Below are 25007 nucleotides of genomic sequence, written 5' to 3'. Positions count from 1 at the left end.
GGTTGAGCAAAGAAGCCCAAGGGGGGGGGGCTCCAGCTCTGCAGGAAAGGGACACCCTCCCCCTCCCCCCCCCCCCTCAAAAAATGGGCTTCCAAAAGTGAGATCAATGCACCACGAAGTGCTTTCTCCTCCCCACCCCATCCCCTGCCTGAGCCTTGCAACCCCTCGGGAGGTAGCTAGAAAAGGGAATTAGTTTGCACACAGGAGGAAATTGAGGCAGGGGGAGGCTGGGAAGGGCAGAAGAGGCACCAGGCTCCCATCCTACCTCTGCTTCACTCTTGGGGTTGGTGACAGCCAGGCTCAGCACTCTGAGGGCTGAAATCACAGAGCCACAGAATGCATTGGCTTGGAAGGGACCCTCCAAGGGCATCTTGTCCAAGCCCCCTGCAGACGGCAGGGCCACCCCCAACCAGAGCAGGCTGCTCAGGGCCCCATCGAGTCTCACCTTGAATGTCTCCAGGGATGGAGCCTCCACTACCTCTGTGGGCAACCTGTTCCAGTGTTTCACCACCCTCATAGTGAAGAACTTCCTCCTGATGTCCAACTTAAACCTGCCCTGCTCTGGTTTCAAGCCCCTGCTCCTAACAGCCCTGCTGGGCACAGGCAGGCAGCTGGCAGAGCTGTACTGGGACCAGCACAGGGAGCTCCTTGCCTGGCTGGGGGGGCAACCAACCTCCTCTGGTTTTAGGATCCTTCAAGACCTGGCAGGAGCCTGCTGCTGCCTGCAGCCTGCTGCTGCCTGCAGCCTGCTGCTGCCTGCAGTGGGGATTTTTTTTTACTTTTTAAGCTACATGCTTTAAAGAAGGGGGGGAGGGGGGAGGCTTGTTTATAAGTGGGGACAATAAGTGCTTATCCAAGTGCCAGCCCTCTGAATGCATCTTGGGAGCTGCCCAGGGAAGGTCCCCAGTTCACTGGCGTCGTTCTCCCAGGAACAGGCCTGGCTCCCCAGAGCCACCTTCTTGTCTTACACAAGAGCAAGGCTGGTAGCCAGGGGGTTTCTCTGCCTTCCTAAGAGCAAGCCCAAGTATTTTCTGTGTAACACCACCACCCCTCCCCCTGCTTGGGTTAAGGCTGAGACCTGCTTTTGGTTTCAGCTCTTTGGTGCTTGGGTGGAGCGGGTCAGCCTCTGGCAGCCCACCCCCATTGCATAGCTTGTGCCTCCGAGGGCTGGGGGGAGCCTTTTCTGGCCAGGCTCTTAGTGTTTGGCATCCAAACAGTGCAGACGACCCCCTCACCTCGGGGCTGAGGCTCCTCTCACCTTGTGCTTGCTTTGCAGTTATGGCTTTTCACTTCAGCAACTGCCCAGCCCCCAGGGCTGAACGCTGGCACCTAACACAAACTTCAGCCTGGCAGAACGCTTCAGCTGGAGAAGCTGCTCCTCTGACCTGCTCAGCAGCAGCTTGTTGGGGTTGGGGTCGTGCAGGTGTCGGCCCTAGGGTGCCTCTACTGAAAAAAGGGCACTTGGGGTGGTCCCCTGGGCGGGGACATTGCAGTCGAGGCGGGAGCAGGCTGCTGGCAAAGCGCCGGGGCCGTGCCCGCTGCTGGAGAACACTGGTGGGTAACGAGGCACTCACATCCCTCTCTGCTCTGTCTAGACAGAGATACATTCAATAGCAGAGCTCTGGCAATCAGAACTCTCCTCTCTTGGTTGTAGCATCTAGGGTTCAGTCTCAAGCCATCTGCAGGAGTGACTGAAGCACAGCTGCCAGCCAGGCTGCTGGAGAGCCAGGGCTGCCTTTTGGCTCCCAAACCCTGCCCCTGCCACAGGAAGCTTTGAGCCTCAGCAGGGGACAGGGTGAGCTTGGCATCACCCTGTGCCCAGGGTGGGAGGTCAGAGCTCCCAGCCGTGCCACCCACCCCCGCCAGTGCCCGTGGCGGCTCCTGGCAGACGCCCCGGAGGAAACTGCTGTGGCCGTGGGGTCCTTCCCCACCTCTACACGGTGGTTTCACTCTTCCAGAGCCCGGTCTTCATCCCGGCCACGCTGTCGGCGCTGGCCAGGTTGATGTCGTACTTGCTGCCCTTGAGGCCACCGTTGTGGCTGGCCACGTTGAGGGGGTAGGAGCGGCGCTTGGCCTCCTTGTCCCCGGCGCTGGCTTGCCGCAGGTTGTCCCTGCTGGCGCTCCTCCGCCGAGCTTCGCCGAAGTCGGGGCCCCGGCGCCCGCCGTCGCTGCCCTCCGAGGGGCTGGGCGCCATGTCCCCGTCCTGGGGCAGCCGTGCCCCCGCACGGCCGCTGCTGCCGGGGCTGTTCCTGCCGCTGTGGTAGCTCTCGGAGTGGCTGTTGTGCAGGCTCCCGCTCTCGCTGGAGGGGTGCTCCGAGGAGGGGCCCCGCAGCATTTTCAAGCGGTGATGCTTCCCGTCCCGGCACTGCTTAGTTCTGCCCCGGTGGCTCCTGCGGCCGTGGAGGTTGCTGGCGTGGCGGCCGGCGACGGTGACCTTGCCCTCGGTGGGGTCTGGCTCCGGGCATGCGGCCGGGCGAGCGTCCGCCTGGCTCTGGGCCACCTGCAGGTTGGTGAGTTTGCAGCGGCCCCCGGCCGAGCTGGCGCTGCTGGGTGAGGAGGAGGAGGAGGCTGCAGAGTGAGCTGCCTCCGGGTCACAGCCGATGAAGACCTGGGAGCCGTCCTCTGGTGCCAGCCCCGGGTGGACGTACGCCTGCATGGGCAGAGCGTTCCTGTAGGAGGGGCAGCAGGAGAACCAGGAGTTGAGGACATCCCGGCGCCGGACGCAGTGGTGGATGAAGATGAAGAGTCCCAGCACCACGGCGGTGATGCCGTAGAGGCAGCTGAAGACGATGTTGAGGTACCAGCGCTGGGACACAGCCATGGCACCGAACGTCCACAGGGCGACGTACAGGGCGTGGGTGGTCACCAGCGCCCAGAACTGCACCTGCAGGGAGTAGACTCCGTCCGCCTCCGGGCAGGGCAGCCCCGAGTTCAGCGTCACTGAGATGGAGCCAGAGTCCGTCAGGAGGTCACCAGCGCCACCCAGCCGTGGTGGGGGCTCCATGGGCTCGGGGACGTCTTTCCGACGTGACGGTCGGCACTGGAGGCTGAGCCCGGCGCAGAGAAAGTAAATCCAGGTGACCAGCAAAATGAAAGCCACGGGGACGTAGAAAGCCCCCAGGCTGGGCCGCCACACCAGCCAGCAGCTGTATGGGAGGAAAAGGGCTTTGGTGAGCAGGGCTGGGGGCCCGCGGAGCCGGCAGCCACCCACCGTGGTGCTGTGACACTCAGCGCCCCTGCCCCGCTGGCATGGCTGCTGCCGTGGCACAGTGGCTGCCTGGCTGCTGGTCTCCCAGCACAGGGAGGGCTCTGGGGAAAGAGCTGGTGAAGGGCCTGGAGCACAGGTCCTGTGAGGAGCAGCTGAGGGAACTGAGGCTCTTTAGCCTTCAGAAGAGAAGGTTGAGGGGAGACCTCGTTGTTCTCTGAAACTCCCTCAAAGGAGGATGGAGTGAGGGTGGGGGTTGGTCTCTTCTCACATGCAACAAGTGCCAGGACAAGAAGAAACGGCCTCAAGTTGTGCCAGGGGAGGTTCAGGTTGGATATTGGGAAAAATTTCTTCCCCAAAAGGGTTCCCAGGCACTGGCACAGGCTGCCCAGGGAGGTGCTGGAGTCACCACCCCTGGAGGTGCTCAAAAGCCACCTGGATGTGGTGCTGAGGGATGTGGCTCAGTGGCAGTGGCTCAGCAGCACTGGTGGCACTGTGAGCTCTGGGGGAGAGGTTGGACTTGATGCTCTCAAAAGTCTCTTCCAGCTGCAACATTTCTCTGATGCTCTGATCTCCCCAGGCTTTCCTGAGCCTGCCTGGGTTGTGGGCATGGCTGGTTGCCCAGGCAGAGAGAGGCCACCTGAGCAGAGACACTTACTAGGGGTTGTTGTCATGGTAGTTGTGGATGTTGACAGCTGCTGTGATCCCACAGATGATGAGAGGGATCCCACCGGCGATCAGGTAGAACCTGCATGGGGAGGACACTGTCACCCCACAGCCCAGCTGAGCCCTCAGGAGAGCATGGCACAGAGTGGGCAGCATGGGCTTGTGGAGCAGAGAAAGCCCTGCCCCAGCCTCTGGATGTGGGGCAGGAGATGCTCCCCCATCTCCTCCGTGGGGCTGGGGTGAGGGGAGCGGTGGCTCCTACCGCAGCATGGGCCTGGGGGCTGGCTGGGACATGTCCCCATCTGGCTGCCGCGGTGCCTTCCAGGTGGCTTCCTTGTAGAGCACTCTGGCTTTCACTGCCATCCACAGCAGCGTGGAGAGGGAGGAGTAGTGCAAGATGATACCAACCTGGGGGAGAGATGTTTGGGAGCAGGGACATGGTCACATCCTCCCAGTTAAAGAATCAGATTCACAGCATGGGTTGGGTTGGAAGGAACCTTCAAGATCATCCAGTTCCAAGCCCCTGCCATGGGCAGGGACACCTCCCACCAGCCCGGGTTGCTCAAGGCTTCATCCAACCTGGCCTTGAGCACCTCCAGGGAGGAGGCAGCCACAGCCTCCCCAGGCAGCCTGTGCCAGTGTCTCCCCACCCTCACTGTCAAGAATTTCTTCCTCATCTCCAGTCTCAGCCTCTCCTCTCCCAGCTCCAAGCCATTGCCTCTCCTCCTGTCACGGCAAGCCCTTGTCAGAAGTCCCTCCCCAGTCACTGTCCTGAGGGCTTTAGCAGGGTGAAAACCATTCCATGCTGGGCTCTGCCAGCCCTGGGCAGTTGGCAGCATGTGGTGACAGTGCCCTCTCCCCTGGTACCTACTGCCTGGCAGACGATCAGGTAGCTGGTGAGGGTGATGCCTCCAGCAAAGACGGCGGCGGTCATGGCGATGTGGAAGCAGAGGTTGAGCAGCATGTGCCAGCCCTTCCGTGGGATCAGGATGGTGCTGCAAGGGGCACAGCGGGCACCTGTGAGCTCCTGCCCCAAGTGGGACAGTCACTTACATGGGGCTTATGACAGGCACACAAGTTTGTGCCAGTCCTGCCTTGGTGGCTCTGGAGAGATGTTCCCACACAGGCTGTCCCTGCCCAGGTGGTTGAGCATGGCTGAGCCACATGCATGTGGGTGAAGGACTTCTGGGAGCTGCTGGCAGTGTGTCCATCCCAGGGCTGTCAGCAGGGAGCCACTGGTGCTGGGATCCCTGGACATCTATCCCCAGGATGGTCATCTCCTGGACAGCCATGCCCACATACCATCCTCTCAGCCACGAACATTATCTGAGGAGCTCCTTCAGCTTCCCCCAGAGGCCCCCACCCATGTCCAGCCCCTCCACCCTTGGCCAAGCCCCTGGCTCACCCGTGGTTGACGATGTAGGTGATGATGGTGGTGAAGAGGCAGAGCAGCAGCACGGCCGTGCAGGTGTACATGGCTGGGTGCAGCACCTCCGCAGCTCCTTGCGCCTCACTGGGGAACCCACTCAGCTCCTGCACAGCACAGCACAGCCCCTCAGACCCTGGGCCATCCCTGCCTACCTCCCTGTCCCACCCTGCCGCCCCCCCTGCAGGCTCCATGCCCCCCAGCAAGGCTCCCAACCCCACCTACCATCAGCACGGCCACGTTGCTGAGGTGCCGGCAGTGCAGGGAGGTGACGTTGGGCTCCCGGGCAGCCAGCTGGCAGCCCTCGGCGCTCCAACCCCCCATGCCCCCCAGCACCTCAAAGTTCCAGTAGGCAGCCACCGGGTCTGCGCCCTCCCTGGGGTGCCGCAGGGACACAGCCACTGGCTCAGACAGGTTCCCCACTCCACAGCCATCTGCAGCAAGAGAGGAACCTGGTTAGCAGCACAAGAGCCCTCCGCCTGCACCCCTAAAGGGGGCTGGGCACAAGGGATGCCCCACAGGCACGTTGCCACCTCCCCTCAGGGATCCCCAGGGATGGATTGGCTCTGCAGGAGCACCAGGCCACAAGCCTGATGGAACCATGGAATGGTTTTGCTTGGGAAAGACCTTCAAGATCATTGAGTCCAGCCACTAACCCAGCACTGCCAGGGCACCACTTCCTCACAGCTTTGAAAATCCCTCCAGGGGTGAAGGCTCCACCACTGCCCTGGGCAGCTTGGGCCAGGCCTTGACAGCTCTTTGAGGGAAGAAATTGTTCCTAGTGGCTAACCTAAATCTCCCCTGGGGCAACTTGAGGTTGTTTCCCCTCATCTTGTCACCTGTTCCTTGGCAGAAGAGAACAAATAATCCCCTCCTGGCTCCCACCTCCTTTCAGGGAGTTGCAGAGAGCAATGAGGTCTCCCTTCAGCCTCCTCCAGACTAACCAACCCCAGTTCCCTCACCTGCTCCTCACCAGCCCTCTTCTCCAGAACCTCCACCAACTTAATTGCCTTCCTCTGGACCTGCACCTCAATATCTTTATAGGGTGAGGGGCCCAAAACTGAACCCATTACTGGAGGTTCAGCTATACTAGTGCTGATGGGGCTCTGTGCTCTAAGAAAAGCCCCCCACAGTCCCCCCCACAAGCCGCCAGCCACAGGCAGCCCTTACAGGTCCCGGCGTAGATGACCGGGGTGGCCACGCTGCGGCGTTTGCCGTCGTCGGCCAGGCGGGAGGAGTTGCCGGTGCTGCAGAACAGCTTCCCGTTGCGGAACACCAGCAGCTGCAGCTTGCAGTCGGTCACCGGCGTGGTGGGGACAGGGCTGGAGAACAGGCTGGGCGGCAGCTGGATGGAGGCCAGGGCGATGCTGTTCTGCAGGCGCACAGGCAGCGGTGAGCAGGGGCCGACCCCCACCCCGCACCCCCTCCCTCATCTCCTGGCTCACTCCTACCTTGATGTGGAAGCTGGTCAGGGAGACGTTGGGGCGCCCCGTGGTGCAGCGCAGCCTCAGCTGCTGGTCGGACACAGGCTCAGCCCCGCGCTCAGCCTGGGGGGGACGCGCGGCCGCGCCCCCGTCCCGCCGCTGGAAGGCCACACAGCTCAGCCCCACGTAGCTCTCGGGCTTCACCACGTACGCCTCGAAGGCGATGTTGCGGGAGTTCTGCCGGGCACGGCACCGTGTCAGCCCTGGCGTGGCCAGAGACACCCCCCCAGCATGGGCAGAGTCCCCCTGGCACAGGCAGAGACAGCCACCATGGCCAGAGAGACCACCAGCATGGTTTGAGACCCCTCCAGCAGGGACAGGAACCTCCAGAATGGGCTGAGACACCCCCAGCATGGACAGAGAGAACCCCAACACGGGCAGAGACCTCCTAGCACAGGAAGAGAGACTTCCAGAATTGGCAGAGATGCCCAGCATTGGCAGAGACCCCTGGAACAGGCAGAGACTCTCTAGCATGGGAAGGGACCCCTGGCACAGGCAGAGAGACCCCCAGGCATAGGCAGAGAGACTCCCAGGCATAGGCAGAGACTCCCCCCACCTCCCCCAGCATGGGCAGAGACCTCTGGCACAGGCAGAACCCACTCAGCAGCAACCCACCCACCTCGTTCTCTCCCCACACCAGCAGGCAGCCCCCTCATCGCCCCCTCCTCACCACTGCCATGTGCTGGGAGTTGCTGCCAAGGGTGTGGGCAGCGATCTTCTCCAGGGAGCGGACGATGCTGGTGCAAGCCTTCTCCTCCTTCTGTGACATCCACAGGATGTGGTCATCCACCAGCATGATGTTGCTGGCCATCTCCACGATCACCTCCGTCAGCTGCAGGGACAGTGAGCAGCTGCACAATGAGCCCCTGCCGGCCCCGGCAGCAGACACCTCACTTCCTGCTTTCCCACCCCAAAACAGGAGCAGCGCTGGTGACCTGCTTGATCTGGTCCACGTAGCCGATAAACTTCTCTATCATCTGGGCCACGTAGAGGACATCGACCATGTCCGAGAAGTTGGCTGCCTCGGCGGTGTAGACACGGAGCTGGTGTGCCAGGGTCAGGGCGTTGGAGGCGTTGATGGGCATCTGCGGAGCGGCACGGCCACGGTGGGGCGATGGTCACCGGCTGTGCCGGCCCCCGAGGCACAGCTGAGGGCCCCCCCCGGTCCCTGGCTCACCAGCACGAAGGTGTAGAGGACGCGGGTGATGTCGTTGGTGTAGAGGCAGTGGGAGTAGTCGCCCTCCTCCCAGTGCCCGGTGCGGTCGCAGCGGCGCCACGCCTGCTTCTCCGCCGCCGAGCCTGTGCCCCCCGGCCCCGCCGCGAAGGGGTACTGGAGGCAGGGCTGGTAGGCAGTGATCCCTGCCAGGGTGCGGGGCCACCTGCGGGCACGGGCACACTGTGACCGCGGGGCAACCACCACCAGCAGCCCCTTCCTGCTGCGAATGGGTGGCCACCACCCCGGAACCTGCTCCCTACCCATCCCGGCACCACACCCGCGGGCACCAGGGATCCCAAATCCCCCCCAGAGCTTCTGCTTCCTCTTGGCTGCTGGGGGGGGGGGCGGGGGGAAGGGTGGTTGCTCCCCAGAAAGCTGCCACCCCCTCCCTAATTCCGCATCCCTCTCGGCTCAGCGGGTGGGGGGGGAGGTGGGGGGCACAGCTAATTTAAGCCACATTGACTGCAGCAGTAATTTTTACCCCGTAACGGCCCCGCCGGGGTTACCGCGGGCGCCCGGAGCCTTTCGTCTGGTGCCAGAGAAATTCCAACACCTCTGCTGCCGGAGCCGGGCTGCGCCGCCGGCACGGGAAGCCCTTCAAAGCGCTCTCGTTCCCCGCGGCCGCTAATGGCTAACAGATGCCCGGTCACCTGCGGCCAGCCCCCTGCCCTGGCATGTGCACCACGCACCCCCCCGCCCCGCAGCCAGGTTACCGCCGGCCCGTACCGAAAGTCGCCGCGGTTGTTGGTGACCCGCTCGGCAGGGCAGTAGGACGCGGAGGTCTCCAGCACCACGATCTCCACCTTCTTGCTGACGTTGCCCTGGGAGGTGGAGACGGCACATTCCCACTCGCCGTTGGCAGAGACGTGGATGTTGGAGAGGATGAGCTCGCTGCGGGCAGAGGGGATGGGCTGGCACGGTGCCCCACAACAAACCCGTAGCAGCGGTCCCCCCAAGCTTGGGGATGCAAACCGTGAAGCACAGGGGGTGCCCACGATTGACATCCCACCCATGGCACTTGATAGTCACAAACCAGCAAGCCCTGTGGCCACCAGCATCCACTCTGGTCCTCACTTCCATACTCACCTAAAATCCATCTCTAACTCATTCCCTGTCCCGATCCCCATCTCATTTCCATCCCTGTCTTCATCTCATCTCCATCTGCATCCCCATCGAACTCCTTCCCTGTCCCCATCCCTTCTCCATCCCTGTCCTCATCTCATCTCCATCCCTGTTCCCATCTCGTCTCTATCACTGTTCCTATCCCATCTCCTTCCCTCTTCCTATTTCAATCTCTATCACTGTCCCTATCCCATCTCCTTCTCTGTCCCCATCCCATCTCCATCTCTGTCCTCATCCCATCTTCATCACTGGTCCCATCCCCAACCTGGTGATGAAGGTGCAGTCGTGGATGAGGCTCTCCTCCACGATGACGCCCGTCCGCTCGTCCTCCTCCACGGGCTCCCGGTTGTGGTACCACCGGATCTGGGTGCTGTTGTCCAAGTAGGTGGCGGTGCACTGGAAGGGCAGCCGGTCCCCTTGGAACACCACCTGGCGCAGCGACGGGATGAGGTGGTGGGTGTGCAGCTCCGGGGCGCCGGCTGCAGGGGACACAAGCCAGGGGGTGAGCCCGGTCCCCACCGCTGCCCCCGCCCCGGCCCCGGCCGCGGCCCCGGCTCACCGCAGCGGAGCTGGCTCTCGGGCGCCCCCCGCAGGGGGAAGCCGTGCAGGTGCCGCGGGTAGGCGCACGTTGTGCGCTCCGAGATCTGCGCCGAGCGGTTGCGAGCCCAGGGCAGCACCCAGCGCAGGTTGCAGTCGCACGTCAGGTACTCGGTGGCAAAGTCCCTGCAAGGGTCAGCGTCACAGGGTGCCCACGGAGGCTGGGACAAGCCTCCAAGCCCAAGACCCTCCGGCAGGGACCTCCTTGGGTGCCGAAATCATAGAATGATGGTTGGGAGAGACCTCTCAGATCACTGAGTCCAACCGTTAAACCATGGCCCTCAGCACCACATCTCCACGGCTTTGAAACCCCTCCACTACTGCTCTGGGCAGCCTGAGTCAGGCCTGGAAAACTCTCTGGGGGAAGAAATTGTTCCTCATGTCCAACCTAAACCTCCCCTGGGGCAACCTGTGGCCTCTTCCTCTCGTCCTATCACTTGTTCCAACCTCCAGCTCCTTTCAGAGAGCTGTAGAGAGTCAGAAGGTCTCCCCTCAGCCTCCTCTTCTCCAGACTGAACAACCCCAGTTGCCTCAGCTGCTTCTCACCAGACCCTTTCACCAGCTTCATTGCCCTCCTCTGGACCTGCTCCAGCCCCTCGATATCCTTCTTGGGCCCAAAACTGAACCCAGTATTTGATGTGTGGCTTCCCAGTACCCAACATGAGGGGACAAATCCTGCCCTGGTCCCGTGGGGCAAACTCACACAACTTTCAGGGCTGGGAGCTCATCGAAGACATCAGGTGGGAGGCTGGAGAAAATGTTCCCAGACATGTTCCTGCAGGACAGGAGACAGGTGGCATGGAGGGGACATACTGGGAGAGGGAATAAGCACCTCCCAGACCCCTCCCTGTGCCCACACCCCCCACCAAGCACCTGGTCAGGGTGAGCATGGGGCAGCTGCAGCCTAATGAGCTCCCACACTGGTCACAGGCAAAGGGATGAGGCACAGGGACAGCCCCGGGGTGCAGAACTGCCAGAGATGCTCCAGGGAATGGGACATCTCCGGGGGGCTTCTCTAGGGAGGCAGGGGATGAGGCTGGCCAGGGGGTCCCCTGGGAGCTACTTACAGCCTGAGGAGGTTGGGGAGCCCCCGGAAGACGCTGGCGCTCAGGCAGCCGATGCGGTTATTGGAGAGGTCCCTGCAAGGCAAGAGGCCATCAGGACTGCGGACACCTCCCTGCCTCCCGTGCCCCCAGGCCACCCCTGCTGCTCCCGGGGCGGCTGTGCTGGCACTTACAGACGCTTCAGCTCGGGGAGGCCGAGGAAGGCTCCTGGCTGGACTGTGCTGATCAGGTTGTTCTTCAGGTCCCTGCGGGGAGACAGACACAATGCTCATGGTGTGCAGGGGGAGCCTGGGATGTGTCCTCTGCCCCCTCCACAGCAGCCCCAGCGCAGCAGGGACCAGGGTATGAGCTCCCCCTGAGCCTCCCCCAACCCCCATCTCCCACACACAGGTTCTAGGGCAGCCCCAGCCTCTGCAGCCCCCCAGCCGGAGCCTCATTAGCAGCTTTCCACCCCATTGCCCTCTTGTTATCTCTCTGAAGGGCGCAGGGAAGGCAGGAGGCTCCCTGTGGCTCATGGAGAGGGGATGCCAGCCCTGCTGCACGCTCACAGCATTGCCCACCCGTGCCCACTGCCCCCTCCTGCAGATTGTTTCCAGAGCAGCCACGACCCGGGGGGTTATCTCCTGCCAGTGGGATAAGAGGACACCACAACTGCCAGCAGGGCCCCAAAAGGGCTTTGGGTTTGGGCTATCAGCCTGACTGGAGGCATGAATCTAATCACAGGCTTGCCAGGTGCGTGCCAGAGTGGGGTGGCCGATGGCACTGTGGGGAGCTAGGAAGTGCCAGTGGCATTGACTGCTCCATCCTGCCTCTGGGACCATGAAGGGGGCTCCTGCTGAGCACCAGCCTTGGCAGGAGAGGAAATGGGATCCATATGGAATGCTGTGTTTATTTATAGCAGCCTCCATGGTGCTCATTCCCAGGTCACCCGCTGCTCCATCTGCAGCCCTGGGGACATCCCAGCAGCTACATCCCACATTTCCAGGCCACAAGCTGGTGCCAGGGGTGAGGGAGTGGTGGAAATACTTCCAGGAGACCCTGGGGGTGTAGGCAGAGTAGGGGTCCCACCAGGGAGACATGAGGGGCCCCTCAGGGAGAGGAAACCTGAGTGATGCTGTCTGCACTTCATGGACACCCCAAGACTGTCAGAGCTGAAGAGTTGCAGCAGTCCTGAAGCAGGCAGGCCCTGGACCAGAAAATTGTTGCCCCCGCCCTGGAGGTGCTCAAGGCCAGGCTGGATGGGGCCTTGAGCAGCCTGGGCTGGTGGGAGGTGTCCCTGCCCATGGCAGGGGGTGGGCACTGGCTGAGATTTAAGGTCCCTCCCAACCCATTCTGTGATTCTGTGTCATGCAGAGCTGCTTTGCTTCCAGACCCAAACCCGCCCGGGGGGGTGTAGGGGGGGATGTGTCCCAGGTGACCCCAGACGGGCAGTGCTTGGTGTGCAGGGAGGTGCACAGCCCTACAGTGAAGCCCTAGGAAAGGAAGTGTGGCTGTGACACCTTCCTGGCCAGCATCATGCCAGTCTTGCTTGGCCAACACAAGGAGTCTGCCCACACCTGCCTTCCCCACCGGGCACAAGCTGGTCCAGCACATTCTGCTGGCTCCGAGGGACGTGTGTGCAGGTGGCTCTGCAGGCAGATGTGCAGGCAGATGTGCAGGCAGATGTGCAGCCAGGTGCTGAAGGAACAGCTCCACTCACCTGCACCACCACCACCTCCAGCAACCCCATCCTGCAGACACCATCCTGTGACCACCTGCCCATCCACACCAGCAGATCACCCACACCAGACCCACTCCCCACCAGAGGCCTGCAGAGACCCCAGGCCCTACCCAGCACAGTCCCCAGCAGCTGGGGGCACAACCAGCACAACATGTTGGCTGCCAATAGTCAGTGTTCTTTGCTCTGGTCTGCATGCAGCTGGGGGCTGGGGGGTGCAGGGGACCACCAGCCAGGGCTGGGACATACTGGGGCCCGGGGGCTCATGGCCAGCCTGGTGCACGGCCTGCTGGGGAGCCTCCCTCACTTCCTCCCTGCTGGCCAGGGGCCTGGGGCTGATGCTGTGGGTTTGTGCTGAGGCTCCTCTCTCCGCAGGGCTGTGGTTTGCCTTCATGTTTCTGTTAGTCCTGAACCCCCTCCTCCTGCCCTGGCATGGTGACTCAAGCTGGCAGTGGCAGGATGCCACATGTGCACGGGGTTTCCCCCCTGTCACCACACCTGGGGACCCCCCGGAGCAGCTGCCTTGTGCCTCAACATGCAGCAAACCCTGGCAGCGAGGGCCTGACCCAGCCTAGTGCAGCTGCAAGCAGTCCACAGCCACGCCAGCGGCACCCACCTGCTGCGGACGGACAGATGGACAGATCCCATCTTTGTCACTGTTGTCACCCAGCCGAGCCCCGTGGTAGCCTGGAGCCCCAAGCGCTGGCCCCAGGCGAGGGCAGGACATTCCCAAGCAGGGCTGTGCTAATGAGCTGCATACCGGCCCCGCTCAGACTCATTAATCTCATTACGCCGACACAAATCACCGCAGATGCCAAAGCTGCAAGCCTGGAGGGGTGGTGGCCCCTGGGGACACCCCGGGAATAGGTTCCCCCCCACCCCACGCCATTACTTTGGGACACTGAAGCACCCACGATGAGCAGCCAGAGTGGATAGGAGCTCTGCACACCCCAGGATGAAAAGAGAGGGGCCCTGGAGCCGCCCCCCTTGCATCCCCACCGTGCCAGCATGGTGCCTCCACGGGGCTCGTCTGTGCCATGGCCCCAGAGCGACCCGATGGAAACAATTACAGCTGCTGTCGAGGGCAATCAGGCACGGTGCAGGGCGATGGGGGCTGGCCCGGGCTGGGGGACCACTGCCCACGGCCCCCACGGATACGCTGGCACTCCTCATCCAACCCATGCAGGGGCTTGGCACGGCAGAGGGGAGCAGGAGGGGACATGGGGCAGCTGCAGGGTTTGGGCATGGCAGGAGGGGACATGGGGCAGCTGCAGGGTTTGGGCATGGCAGGAGGGGACATGGGGCAGCTGCAGGGTTTGGGCATGGCAGGAGGGGACATGGGGCAGCTGCAGGGTTTGGGCATGGCAGGAGGGGACATGGGGCAGCTGCAGGGTTTGGGCACGGCAGGAGGGGACATGGGGCAGCTGCAGGGTTTGGGCACGGCAGGAGGGGACATGGGGCAGCTGCAGGGTTTGGGCATGGCAGGAGGGGACATGGGGCAGCTGCAGGGTTTGGGCATGGCAGGAGGGGACATGGGGCAGCTGCAGGGTTTGGGCATGGCAGGAGGGGACATGGGGCAGCTGCAGGGTTTGGGCATGGCAGGAGGGGACATGGGGCAGCTGCAGGGTTTGGGCATGGCAGGAGGGGACATGGGGCAGCTGCAGGGTTTGGGCATGGCAGAGAGGGGCAGGAGGGGACATGGGGCAGCTGCAGGGTTTGGGCATGGCAGAGAGGGGCAGGAGGGGACATGGGGCAGCTGCAGGGTTTGGGCATGGCAGAGAGGGGCAGGAGGGGACATGGGGCAGCTGCAGGGTTTGGGCACGGCAGGAGGGGACATGGGGCAGCTGCAGGGTTTGGGCACGGCAGGAGGGGACATGGGGCAGCTGCAGGGTTTGGGCATGGCAGGAGGGGACATGGGGCAGCTGCAGGGTTTGGGCATGGCAGGAGGGGACATGGGGCAGCTGCAGGGTTGGGGCATGGCAGGAGGGGACATGGGGCAGCTGCAGGGTTTGGGCATGGCAGGAGGGGACATGGGGCAGCTGCAGGGTTTGGGCATGGCAGGAGGGGACATGGGGCAGCTGCAGGGTTTGGGCATGGCAGGAGGGGACATGGGATCCCCCAAGCGCAGCCCTGCCACCCAACTCCACAGAGGATGGCCAGGGCAGTGTTTGGGCACAGTGCCCACGGGTGCCAGCAGCCAGGCCACCACCACCCCGGGCGAACGTCGGGCAGCAGGAGCCCCAGCGGCCGTGCTCGGCGCAGGAATGCTCCAGAGCCCGGCGGGGCCGTGGCAGGGAACAAAACTTGCTCAGTGCGCAGGGTCCTGCCGCCGCATACCTACAGATCAAACCCATCTGGGGCCATAAATCTCCCCTCGCTGCAGCTCCCTCCATAGAGATGCCTTTCATGGACAGATAAGAAAGTTGACTTTGTTCGGGGGGACAATGTCGCTTTTCATACCGACCCCCATGGAGTGTGCTCCCCCCCGGGCCCCAGCACGGCTCCCGGGGTCCCTGGGATGCCCCTAGGTGCCAGCGGCAAACCCTGCGCCCTGGTGTTCAGCCCCGCTGCAGCGCCCGGGAGTGATGTCGGGAGGGTGCAGGACCTCCACGGTGCTGCCGGCACCCATCCTGCTCACAGCCCGTGGGCACCCTGCCTGCACCCCAACCCGCCTGCCACGACCCCCCAGCTGCACGCAGGGCACTCACAGCTTCTCCAGCAGCCGCAGCCCGAGGAAGGAGCCGTTCTCCAGCACCGTGATCTTGTTGTTGCTCAGCAGCCTGCGGGAAGAGCAGAGGGAGAAGGGCAGCCCTGGCGCTAGGGCTTCCAGACAGCCCCATCCGTGCCCCGCTGACCTGCGGGCAGGGCACAGCCAGACCCCCCCATGAGAAGCGGCAGCCCTGTCCGAGCTGGTGGCAATGGGGATGTTCAAGGGACAGTCATGGGACACGATGGCCACGGTGGATGCTATGCTGTGGTCCACAAGGCTGGAGGTGCCCAGGGCTGTGCCAGCTCTTGGGACATCACTCCTGTACTTAGGCAAGGGTGCAAGGAGCTGTATGTGAGGGTCACAACCCAACACAACTCTCCAGAAGGTTTTCATGCCAGTGAGAGGACATCCTGAGGATCTGCTGCTGGGCGGGGGGGGCAGGGCATCCCCCTGGCATCCCCCAGCTCTTGCTCCCCCACCAGTCTGAACACCCTCCAGCCACAGCACCTCTGCCCATCCCAGAAGCCTCCCAGCACCCAGATTTTGTCCCCAGACAAACATCTTGGCTGGCCAAAGAGGCCCTTGTGGGGTGACAGGAGAGGGAGGAAGGGCACAAGCAGCCCACACGTCATCCAGGATCTCATTAAAGTGGCTCAGTGGCAATTAGCAACGCCAGACCCCACAGCCTGGGTACAGGAGAAGGCTCCTGGGGACCAGAGGCACATTGTGGGAGCTCCTGGGTGGCTGCGTGGGCACCGGCGATGTCCCCTGGCAAAAGCCACCCAGCGAGCACCAAAAGCAGAGCGTGGGCAGCCGCCGGCCGGGACCCGGAGGGCACCCTGGAGCCCCAGCCAGGGCCGAGGCGTGGGGAAAAAAGAGCTCATTGAGGGCCGGGGCCGGGGCTGTTTACACACGGGGGATGCTCCACGGCCCGGCTGAATGGGGGCTGTGTGCTGATGAGCTCCAGCACCCCCCCCCAGACACCCAGCCCTCCCCAGCCGCCACCAGCCGTGCTTGGCTCTCCCTGGCTGGGGTCCCGGGCAGTGGACAGGAGCAGGACCTGGCTGCCAAAACCCCCAAAGGACGGCGGGGAGGGAAGGGTTGGGGGGGCTGCATCCTGTGCTAATGAGGAGCCATCATCAGGCACCGCCGTGGGGCCCTGTGACCCGCCCGGCGGCAGGGAGCGGAAGCGTCCAGCAGCCTGCAAATTGCTTCCACACGCCGGTGGCCACGGTGGCTGTGGCCAAGGCCATGTCTCGCCCTTTCCGCCCTGCCAGGACCCTGTTTTCGTGGGGCTTCCACAGCCTCAGAATCCTGCTTGGAGCAGGGAGCCACAGGGATGCTCCCAGAGGAGCATCACTCCTGAAGCAGCCCTGGGATCCTGCTGGAGCAAGGGGCAGCAGGGATGCTCCCAGAGGAGCATCACTCCTGAAGCAGCCCTGGGATCCTGCTGGAGCAAGGGGCAGCAGGGATGCTCCCAGAGGAGCATCACTCCTGAAGCAGCCCTGGCTCCTGGGCACAGCAGCCCCATGGTGCCCCTTGATTCCTCATCACATCATCCTCAGGGGCTGTTGCTCAAGGCTGTGCTGGCCTCAACAGCTCCAGAAGGTTTTAATTCCAGCAGCAGCCAATTTCACAACCCAGCACAGGCTCAGCAGGCTGTGCACACACAGGGGCACCTCAGGGGCTCCCTGCTAAAGCCAGGGCAAGCAAAACCCCCTGGCACAAGAGACCCTCCTTGGGGCTGCAGGAGCTGCAAGCACAGGAACCAGACAAGTGCACAAAGTTCCAGTCCCAGACGTCCCTTCTTTGCTCCCTGGGGTGGCAGAGGAGTCCTTGGCACGGCCAAGGGCATGTGAAGCCAGGCACCCCAGGCCAGCTGGACCTGACCATGCCACATCCTCCCAGGGCATGAGCTCTGCAGAGGGTTACTACCACGGCTGCACCACCAGTGCAGGGGGCAGGGAACAGGAAGCCAGCTGCCCAGACTGGGGCCCAGGGCATCACAGAGCTGCACCCAGGCAGGAACACAGCCCTGGCCACCCCCGGAGCTGAGCCCCAGCGTGGGGGGATGCTTGCTTTGTTCACAGACCCCTGGGACCATCCACTCCTCTGCCATCAAACCAGAACTCCCCTCCTTAAAAGGCAGCACTGCTGCAGCCCCGTGGGCTCAGCCTCCCCTGTGATCTGCAGCCAGGCCCCAGCTGCTCACCAGCAGCTGGGAAAGCATCCGTGGGACACCCTCCCCATGGGCCACTCCCAGGGCAAAGCCCCTCCTGGTGCCACCAGCAAGCCAGGAGTGCAGGGAGTGGCTGGGACCCCAGTGTGGTGCTAGGGGCACCCTGAGCCACGGGCACTGCCCACGGGACCCCAGTGTGGTGCTAGGGGCACCCTGAGCCACGGGCACTGCCCACGGGACCCCAGTGTGGTACTAGGGGCACTCTGAGCCACGGGCACTGCCCACGGGACCCCAGTGTGGTACTAGGGGCACCCTGAGCCACGGGCACTCCCCACGGGACCCCAGTGTGGCACTAGGGGCACTCTGAGCCACGGGCACTGCCCACGGGACCCCAGTGTGGTACTAGGGGCACTCTGAGCCACGGGCACTGCCCACGGGACCCCAGTGTGGTGCTAGGGGCACTCTGAGCCACGGGCACTCCCCACAGGACCCCAGTGTGGTGCTAGGGGCACCCGGAGCCACGGGCACTGCCCACGGGACCCCAGTGTGGTACTAGGGGCACTCTGAGCCACGGGCACTCCCCACGGGACCCCAGTGTGGTGCTAGGGGCACCCTGAGCCACGGGCACTGCCCACGGGACCCCAGTGTGGTACTAGGGGCACTCTGAGCCACGGGCACTCCCCACAGTATGGTACTAGGAGCACCCTGAGCTGTGGGCACTGCCCAGCCATACAGTGCTCCGGTGCCTGCCTTACCTCCCTCAGGAAGTAGCCCCAGAGGAGTGCTGGGCACAGGAAGGTGGCACCGGCAGGAGCAGCTGGGCTGAATCCTGGAGCAGCCCTGGCTCTGCTCTTCTCTGTCCTGTAGGACTGGCTGGGCCGTGCCCCCTCCCTCCAGCTCCCATCCTCAGGCAGGGATTGGGTTTGTTTGCTCTGCTCTGGTGGATATTATGTTCCAAAATGTTTTCCGGGTTGGTTTTTTTCTTTCCCCAGGAAGTTCTCCCCGGGCTCCAGAGGGCTTTCCAGTCCTGCCTGTCTGCAGGCAGCAGAGCCACGTGTGGGTTCCCTGCACTCTCCCCTTGCAGGAGATTAACCAAGAAACCCCCAAAAGAAGTCTGCCTGTGGAGCACCCTGAGCCAGCAGCCAGGGTTTAGGGGGGAGCAGCCCCCAAACCACACTCGGGGAGCAGGACCCCGCGCTGGGACCCAGCTCTAGCATCCAGGACTAGGGCTAGACCTGAACCCCCTCGAGTGTCTTTCAAACCCCAAGAGCTGCCCCTGCTCTCACCCCCAGCCAGGAGCAGGGATTGGCTTGGGGGAAGAGGGGCATGGGAAGGCTGGAAGCAAAACCATCTGCTCCCTGAGCCCCCCGGCTCGCCATGGCCAGGGTGGCTGCTGCTGGGCTGGGGCCGTGCTGGGGAGGGGTTGTGGCTGCTCACCGAGGTCTGTGTGGGGCTGGGGGTGCAGAGGGGCCTCGGTGCCCCCACGTCGCAGCCGTCTGCAGGCTTGGCAGGCCATGAAAGCACAGCTGTGCTCCTCTGGAGCCGCTACTCGGCCGTGCCTTGGCTCCAGCCCAGGCTGGGACTCCTCACCTCGGCAGCGCCGGCAAACGCCGCCGCAAGAGGTAGCCCCAAGCCGGGCTCGGAACGATGCTCCCGCCACAGGAAGGTCTGGGGACCCCATGCGCACCCCTGGCCCTCAAGATTCACCCACCCTGGTGGCTCTCCAGCATCCTCGCATCCAAAGCAGCACCTTCAGCCCACGAGGCTGCCCCAAGACCCTCCGGCATCGCGGGGCGTGGGCGGGTGGGCTCCCGCCGGGACAATAATCGACTAATTGAGCGACGGCTGGAAAAGACTCCCGGACAATGCGGGGGTTAAGGTCCAGACTCAGACGGGAACAGTGAGGGGATGCGTGGCAGGGATGGGGGCAGCGGGAGGGACACCCCCCACCCCCCTCCGAGGAGCATCCTTCTGTCCCAGCGGGGTTAATCCTTGGAATGGGTTCAGCATTCCCATTCCAACCCGCCCGCGCCAGGACTCTCAGGGCTGGGACCTCTCCAGGCTGCAGGCAGGGAGATAGAGAGATCCCTTCTGCTGCTGCTGCTTTGCCTCTTTCTTTCCTTCTTTTTTATGTTTTTTTCATCTCAAAAAGAGAAGCCAAAAGCGAAAAAAACAAGATTGTTTTTTCAAGCGTGCTGGAATCCACTTGGATAAATAACAGCTCCAGAAACTGGGCTGCTGAAACAATAAACTTCCTCTGGACCCAACCAAAAAAGGACGTGGGGAGACGGTGGCTCCCCAGCCCGGGAAGGCGCAGGCAGCGGCACGGAGGTTAATAAGGCGGAGGGGGGGTGGCTGGGAGGGGGGCTGCAGTGGGGGTGGGGAGGCTGCTGCGCTGTGCTCTCCAAGTGCATTAATTCAAAGCATATGCTGGGAGCAGATACGGCGCAGGCTGCGCCCCGAGCAGAGCTCGCTGCTTCGCAGAGGGTTCGTTGGAAGAGAAAAGAGGAGCCCGGGGCTGGGGAGAGGTGCTGAGGGCTCCAGCGCCGGGAAGAGCTCTGGGATGCAGCAGCATCCCACGGGGGACCCTCACAGCTACTACAGAGGTGGAGACCCCTCCAGACACGGCTAGGGTCACTCTCTCCCTGCTTGCTTTGGGAGCTCAGGGGCTCTTCCCCTCCCTGCAACGTGCCCGGGGCGTTGCCTGCAGCCCGGCGTCACCCCAGGCTATTTCGGATGGTGAAAATTATTGTTCCAACCCTCAGCTTTTGTTAGCACAGGAAAAAGAAGCCCTGCAGAGAGGGTGAAGCCTCCAGAGGCAGCGTGGGATGCTCTGACACGCCGGGCAGCACCGTGACCCGCAAGCACCCCCCAGGAAACCCCCCAGAGCTGGTGGAGCTGCAGCACAGTGGATACCAAACACGGGTGGATGGCCACGGTGTTGGGTTGGTGGTGGGACCTGATGACCTTAGAGTTGTTTTCCAACTGGGAAAAAAAAAGTTCTGCTAGGCTCCTGTGAAGTGAAAAAAAAATCCAACAACCAACAACTGGAGAAGGTTTGGGAAAGAGACCATCGGCAGGGCCTGAGATAAAGCAGCCTCGGAGAGGGGAGTTCAAGTAGAACTGGAAATTGGTCATAAGTCAAAGCCCTCTATTCCCTGCAGACAATCTGTAATTTCAGTGCAATCAAGCTGTGCACATAAATGAGGCCTGTGCTGGGATTCCACATCTGGAAGAGGTTTGGGCTCCTGCCTGTGTGACAGCAGGGCTGGCCGCGGCCGGCGCGCCTGCTCTGGCTCTCGTTAGGGGTACAGAGCTCCTTCCATTAGGCGATTAGCACAGGGGTCAGCTGCAGGGGGAGGGAATTAAAGCCTTGTTAATAGAGGTCTGCAGAGCCCCAGCACCCTGCAGCCGTGCTGGAGGGATGGCCCTGAGAGATGCCAAATCCCCCAGCCCCAAAGTGTGGGAAGAGCATGGCCCCGGGAGGCTGGGTCGTGGTGGAGGAGGTAGGCAAAGGGGCATGGAGTCAGAATTGTTTGGGGTGGAAAAGACCTCCAAGATCCAAACATCAACCCAACACCACCATGGCCACTAAACCAGGGCCCCAGGTGCCATGGCCACACATTTCCTGAACACCTCTGGGGATGGGGACTCCACCACCTCCCTGGGCAGCCTCTGCCATTCCCTGACCGCTCTGTCAGCAAAGAAACGTTCCCTAATCTCCAACCTAAGCTTCCCCTGGCACACTTTCAGGCCACTTCCTCTCCTTCTATCACCTGATACTAGACAAGAGACTGACCCCTACCTCACTCCAGCCTCCTTTCAGGGAGTTGTAGAGAGCAATGAGGGTCTCCCCTCAGCCTTCTCTTCTCCACACCAAGCAACCCCTGGTCTGCATTGGTGCTAGCTCTGCTGAGACAGCTGCAGCCAGGCGAACTCTGCAGGACTCCAAGTCAAAAAGGTAATTGGGAGGTGGATAACTGGGCAAGAACCAAAGCACCCCTGTCCCACCACCATCCCACAGCTCAAGGGGCTCCAGCTCCATGGCCCTGGTCTCGCACTCACCACCAGCAGGGAGCAGGGCCAGCAGTTCCCAGCACCCCCAGCCGTGCTGGGGCTGTTCCCCACCACCACAGCTTCCTCACATGGAGTTAATTTCTGCAGCTCCACATCTGCGGGCTCTGCCTCAGCCCTGGTTTGCTCACTCCTGCAGCAGCAACCCTGTGAGGGGCTGAGAGAAAAGAGAAGGAGCTGCAGCTCTGCTTGGCAGATGGTTCTCCAAGGAAAACCACCATGTCCTCCAGGATGCCATGGGCAAGCCCAGTGCTGGCCTCAGGGCAGGTCCCTGGAGCTGTGGGCACCCCTTGTGCCCCATCCCCTGCTCTGCCCATCTGCAGGCTGCAATGCCAGGCAGCGTTTCTCAGGCACAGGGGGTAAATAAGCAGCAGCTGCTGCAGAGGCAGTACTGGATTCCTCAGCACAGGGCTAATAATTACAGACAAATAAAGAAGTAAACTGAGAGTGTGGGAAAAAGCCAAAGGAGAGCCACAGTGAGGGACCCACAGGGTGGCAGAACTCCTGCAGACACCCAAGCTCATCCCAGCCACGGCCCAGAGCTGTGGTGAGGACAGACAGCAGCCCTCCTGCCCTCCTGCCCTGGAGCTGCTGGGAAGAGCCTCCCAAGACTGGAACAGAGCTCTGATTTTAGGTCTCATTCTGCCTAAGTCTCACCATGCATTCCCTGTGGCTGGGGCAACAGCGATGCTGAGCATCCCTGAGGACACAGACAGGCCCTGAGCGCCCCTGGGGATACAGACAGGATCCGAGCATCCCCAAGGGCACGCGGAGAAGCCCTGCTCAGACCCAGCTCAACCACAGGGTTCAAGATTCGGCTGTCCCCAGCGGGGAGTCCCCCAAGGCACGTGCAGCCCCTGCCACATGCCCAGCCCTGCCACATGCCCAACCCTGCCACATGCCCAACCCTGCTGCCTCCTCTGCTCCCTGCCTGCACCCCGGTGGCTCCAAGAGACGCTCCCAAGGCTGGAGCCTCTGGTTTTGATTGTTCCATCTGGAAAGGGTTTAGAATAAATCATGTTTACTGCTCGAGAGCAGAGCCCAGGGTCACCACATATTTGTAGGTTTCTGCCTACGCCTGTAGGTTTCATGTCACGTTTTAGTGGGATCGTGTAATGCCCTAATGCTTCTGCACGGTCATCCCAGCCCCACCGAGGGAGCTGGCCCCAGCTCAGGCAGCTCCAAACCCTCCTGTCCCACCGAGCACAGCCCACCTCGGCTGCTCCACCAGCACGGGGCTGCGGTGGGGCTCAACCCATCCTCGGCACCGCGGTTCCACTTGCTTGGACTGAAGAAAGCACCAGAGCAGGAGACTCGGCAGATGCTCTTCCCCAGCACAGACTGACAAAGCTCTCAAACATCCCCGCGGGCGTTTGCAAGGGGCTGACGTAGAAGAAGAGGCAGTAGGAGGAAAGAAATGAAGAGCAAAGCTTGCCCGAGGGTGAATGTGACCACAGAGCCCAGCCTCTGCCTGCCCTGCAGCCTCTCAGCGTCCCCATGCAGCTGGAAGCTCAGGAGACACATCCCTGATGCTGCTCCAGGATGGTTTTCACTGTTCCTAGGATCATCACACTTCAGACCCTGCACAGCCCAGGCGAGTTTGTCAGCCAGGCTCCACATACAGGGGTTGACATAGCTGGGTCCCCTCTGCAGCCATCACCGGGCAGACGGTGTCACCCCAAACCCCAGCGGCTTGGCAGCGAGAGGAGCAGCACAGGGGGAGCCAAGAGATGCTCAGAAACAGCAGCGACTGCGTCGTGAACAGCAACGTGACCAAGGGAGTTCCATCCCGCAAGAGCAGACAGGACCAGGAGCACAGAACCCCCAGCCCTCCGCAGCCACAAAACCCACCCAGAGAGCAGGCAGGGGAGAGCTGAGAACACGGGTAGAGACGGCCACCCTCATGGGACAGCACTCCGGGCGACAGCGCCGTTCCCTCCAGCAATGGCCCCGCTCTCCAAACCCGATTTTAATTCGAATGTCTCCTCTGGAGTTATAAATAAACCTCGCAACCCACTGCTGCAGCAAGCAGAGGCTGCCTGCCAGCGCCGGCCTCAGCCCTCCCCAGCACCCAGGAGGCTTTGAAGATCCGGGAGGCAGCTTCAAACCCTCTGCATGAACCCAAACCCCACCGCCCGCCTGCCTGGCCCCCATCCCCTTCTCAGCGAACATTTCCAGGCAGAACAAGTCGCTTTCAAATGAAAACATCCTCCTCCAGCACTCGGGCAGCAAAGGCTGCGGAGGGAAGCGTGGAGAAGGAGCCTGTTTCCTGGAATTCCAGCTCACGGCCACACGCTGACCCGCGCCGTGGGGGGAGTGGGGGTTCCCCCCGGGACTCTGCAGCTGTGACACTCCGCTTCGATGCCACCAAAACACAGCCCCCACCCCAGACCCCGCAGCGCTTCTGCGGGTGCAGATTCGCTTCTTCAGTGATAAAAAAGAAGTGACAAAAGTGATTCTTCCTCTTGGACCCCCCGACGCTGCGGGACTTCGGCCCCCATCCCCCTTGTTCTCCCCCATCCCCTCCCCACCCAGGGGAACGCAGGCCCGGGGGGGCTGCGGTCAGCGGCCGAGGTGTGGGGCGATGCGGCGGTCTCCCCGCTGCTCCAGACACCCCCCGGGGCCGCCGGGATCGGGCTCGGTGTGACCCAGCCGTAGGCTCTCATCCCCCTCAAGCCTCCCCGGTGGAAACTGCCTGGGGGCGATACCCAGGGCAGGGGAATTGATGTCCAGAGCAGTGCTCGGTACCGGGAGACAATGTCCGGGAGGCGATGCCGGGACAGGAGGGACGACGCTCGGGGTCTGGGGGTGATGTGCGGGGTGAGGAAGGATGCTCGGGTCGCGGTACTCACAGCGTGGCGGTTCCGTCGGGCAGCAGGCGCGGCTCGGGCGGCACCGGGAGTCCCCCGCCGCTGCAGACCACCCGCCGTCGGGGCGGTGCGGAGCCGCCGGGAGCTTTGGCCCGCTCGGTCCCGCACTTGCAGCCCAGGCTCTGTACGGGGCAGCTCCGCGCCGCCGCCGCGGTGCTCAGCGCCGCCGCCAGCAGCAGCAGCCCCTGCCCCAGCCCCGCCGCCCGCCGCATGGCCCCGGCCCCGGGCCACGGGCTCCGGGCTCGGGCTCCGGCTCCGCGCCCGCCGCCGCCCCGCTCCCCGGGGCGGCTCCGGCGGCGCCGCCTCCCCCGCTCGCTGCGCTCCGCCGCCGGCCCTGGCACCTCCCCCGGCCCGCCCCGGTCCGCCCCGCCCCGGCCACGGCCCCGCCGGAGGAGAACGGTTCGGCTCCCGTCCCGGGAGGGAGATGGAATCGCACCGGGACTGAAGACCGGAGCGGGCACAGAAGGCTGGAGCCTGCATGGGAAGCAGGCGGGAGGTCCTCGTGGACAGGGGCTGGAGCTCCGTGAGGTCCCACAGGACCAAGAGCTGCGGCCCCCATGGTCCAGAGCATCCTCCCGGAGGGAGAGAAGCTGCAGCCCTACCTCATCCTGAGCTAGAGCCCCTGGGCATCAGCAGGGAGGGCTGGAGCCTGAGTGGGAGAGAGATGCTGTTCCCCA

General features: G+C 63.0%; 1 protein-coding gene across 1 annotated transcript; it reads right to left on the bottom strand.

Annotated features, from left to right (window-relative positions):
- Window positions 1-401: 401 nt before the first annotated feature.
- ADGRA2 (adhesion G protein-coupled receptor A2) lies at window positions 402-24546 on the bottom strand. The gene is made up of 19 exons (XM_054175158.1): window positions 24313-24546; window positions 15206-15277; window positions 10954-11025; window positions 10784-10855; window positions 10420-10491; window positions 9679-9842; window positions 9385-9598; window positions 8724-8888; window positions 7959-8160; window positions 7717-7866; window positions 7452-7613; window positions 6749-6958; window positions 6468-6669; window positions 5523-5731; window positions 5277-5404; window positions 4743-4866; window positions 4134-4279; window positions 3864-3953; window positions 402-3146 (listed from the first exon to the last, which is right to left on the bottom strand). Exons 1-19 carry the CDS (start codon window positions 24540-24542, stop codon window positions 1934-1936), a joined length of 3897 nt encoding a protein of 1298 aa, XP_054031133.1. The 5' UTR covers window positions 24543-24546; the 3' UTR covers window positions 402-1933.
- Between the last annotated feature and the right edge of the window lie 461 nt (window positions 24547-25007).

This window comes from Dryobates pubescens, chromosome 31 (genome assembly GCF_014839835.1).
Source record: "Dryobates pubescens isolate bDryPub1 chromosome 31, bDryPub1.pri, whole genome shotgun sequence".
NCBI classification, from domain to species: Eukaryota; Metazoa; Chordata; class Aves; order Piciformes; family Picidae; genus Dryobates; species Dryobates pubescens.
This window is presented reverse-complemented; position numbering and strand designations above follow the sequence as displayed.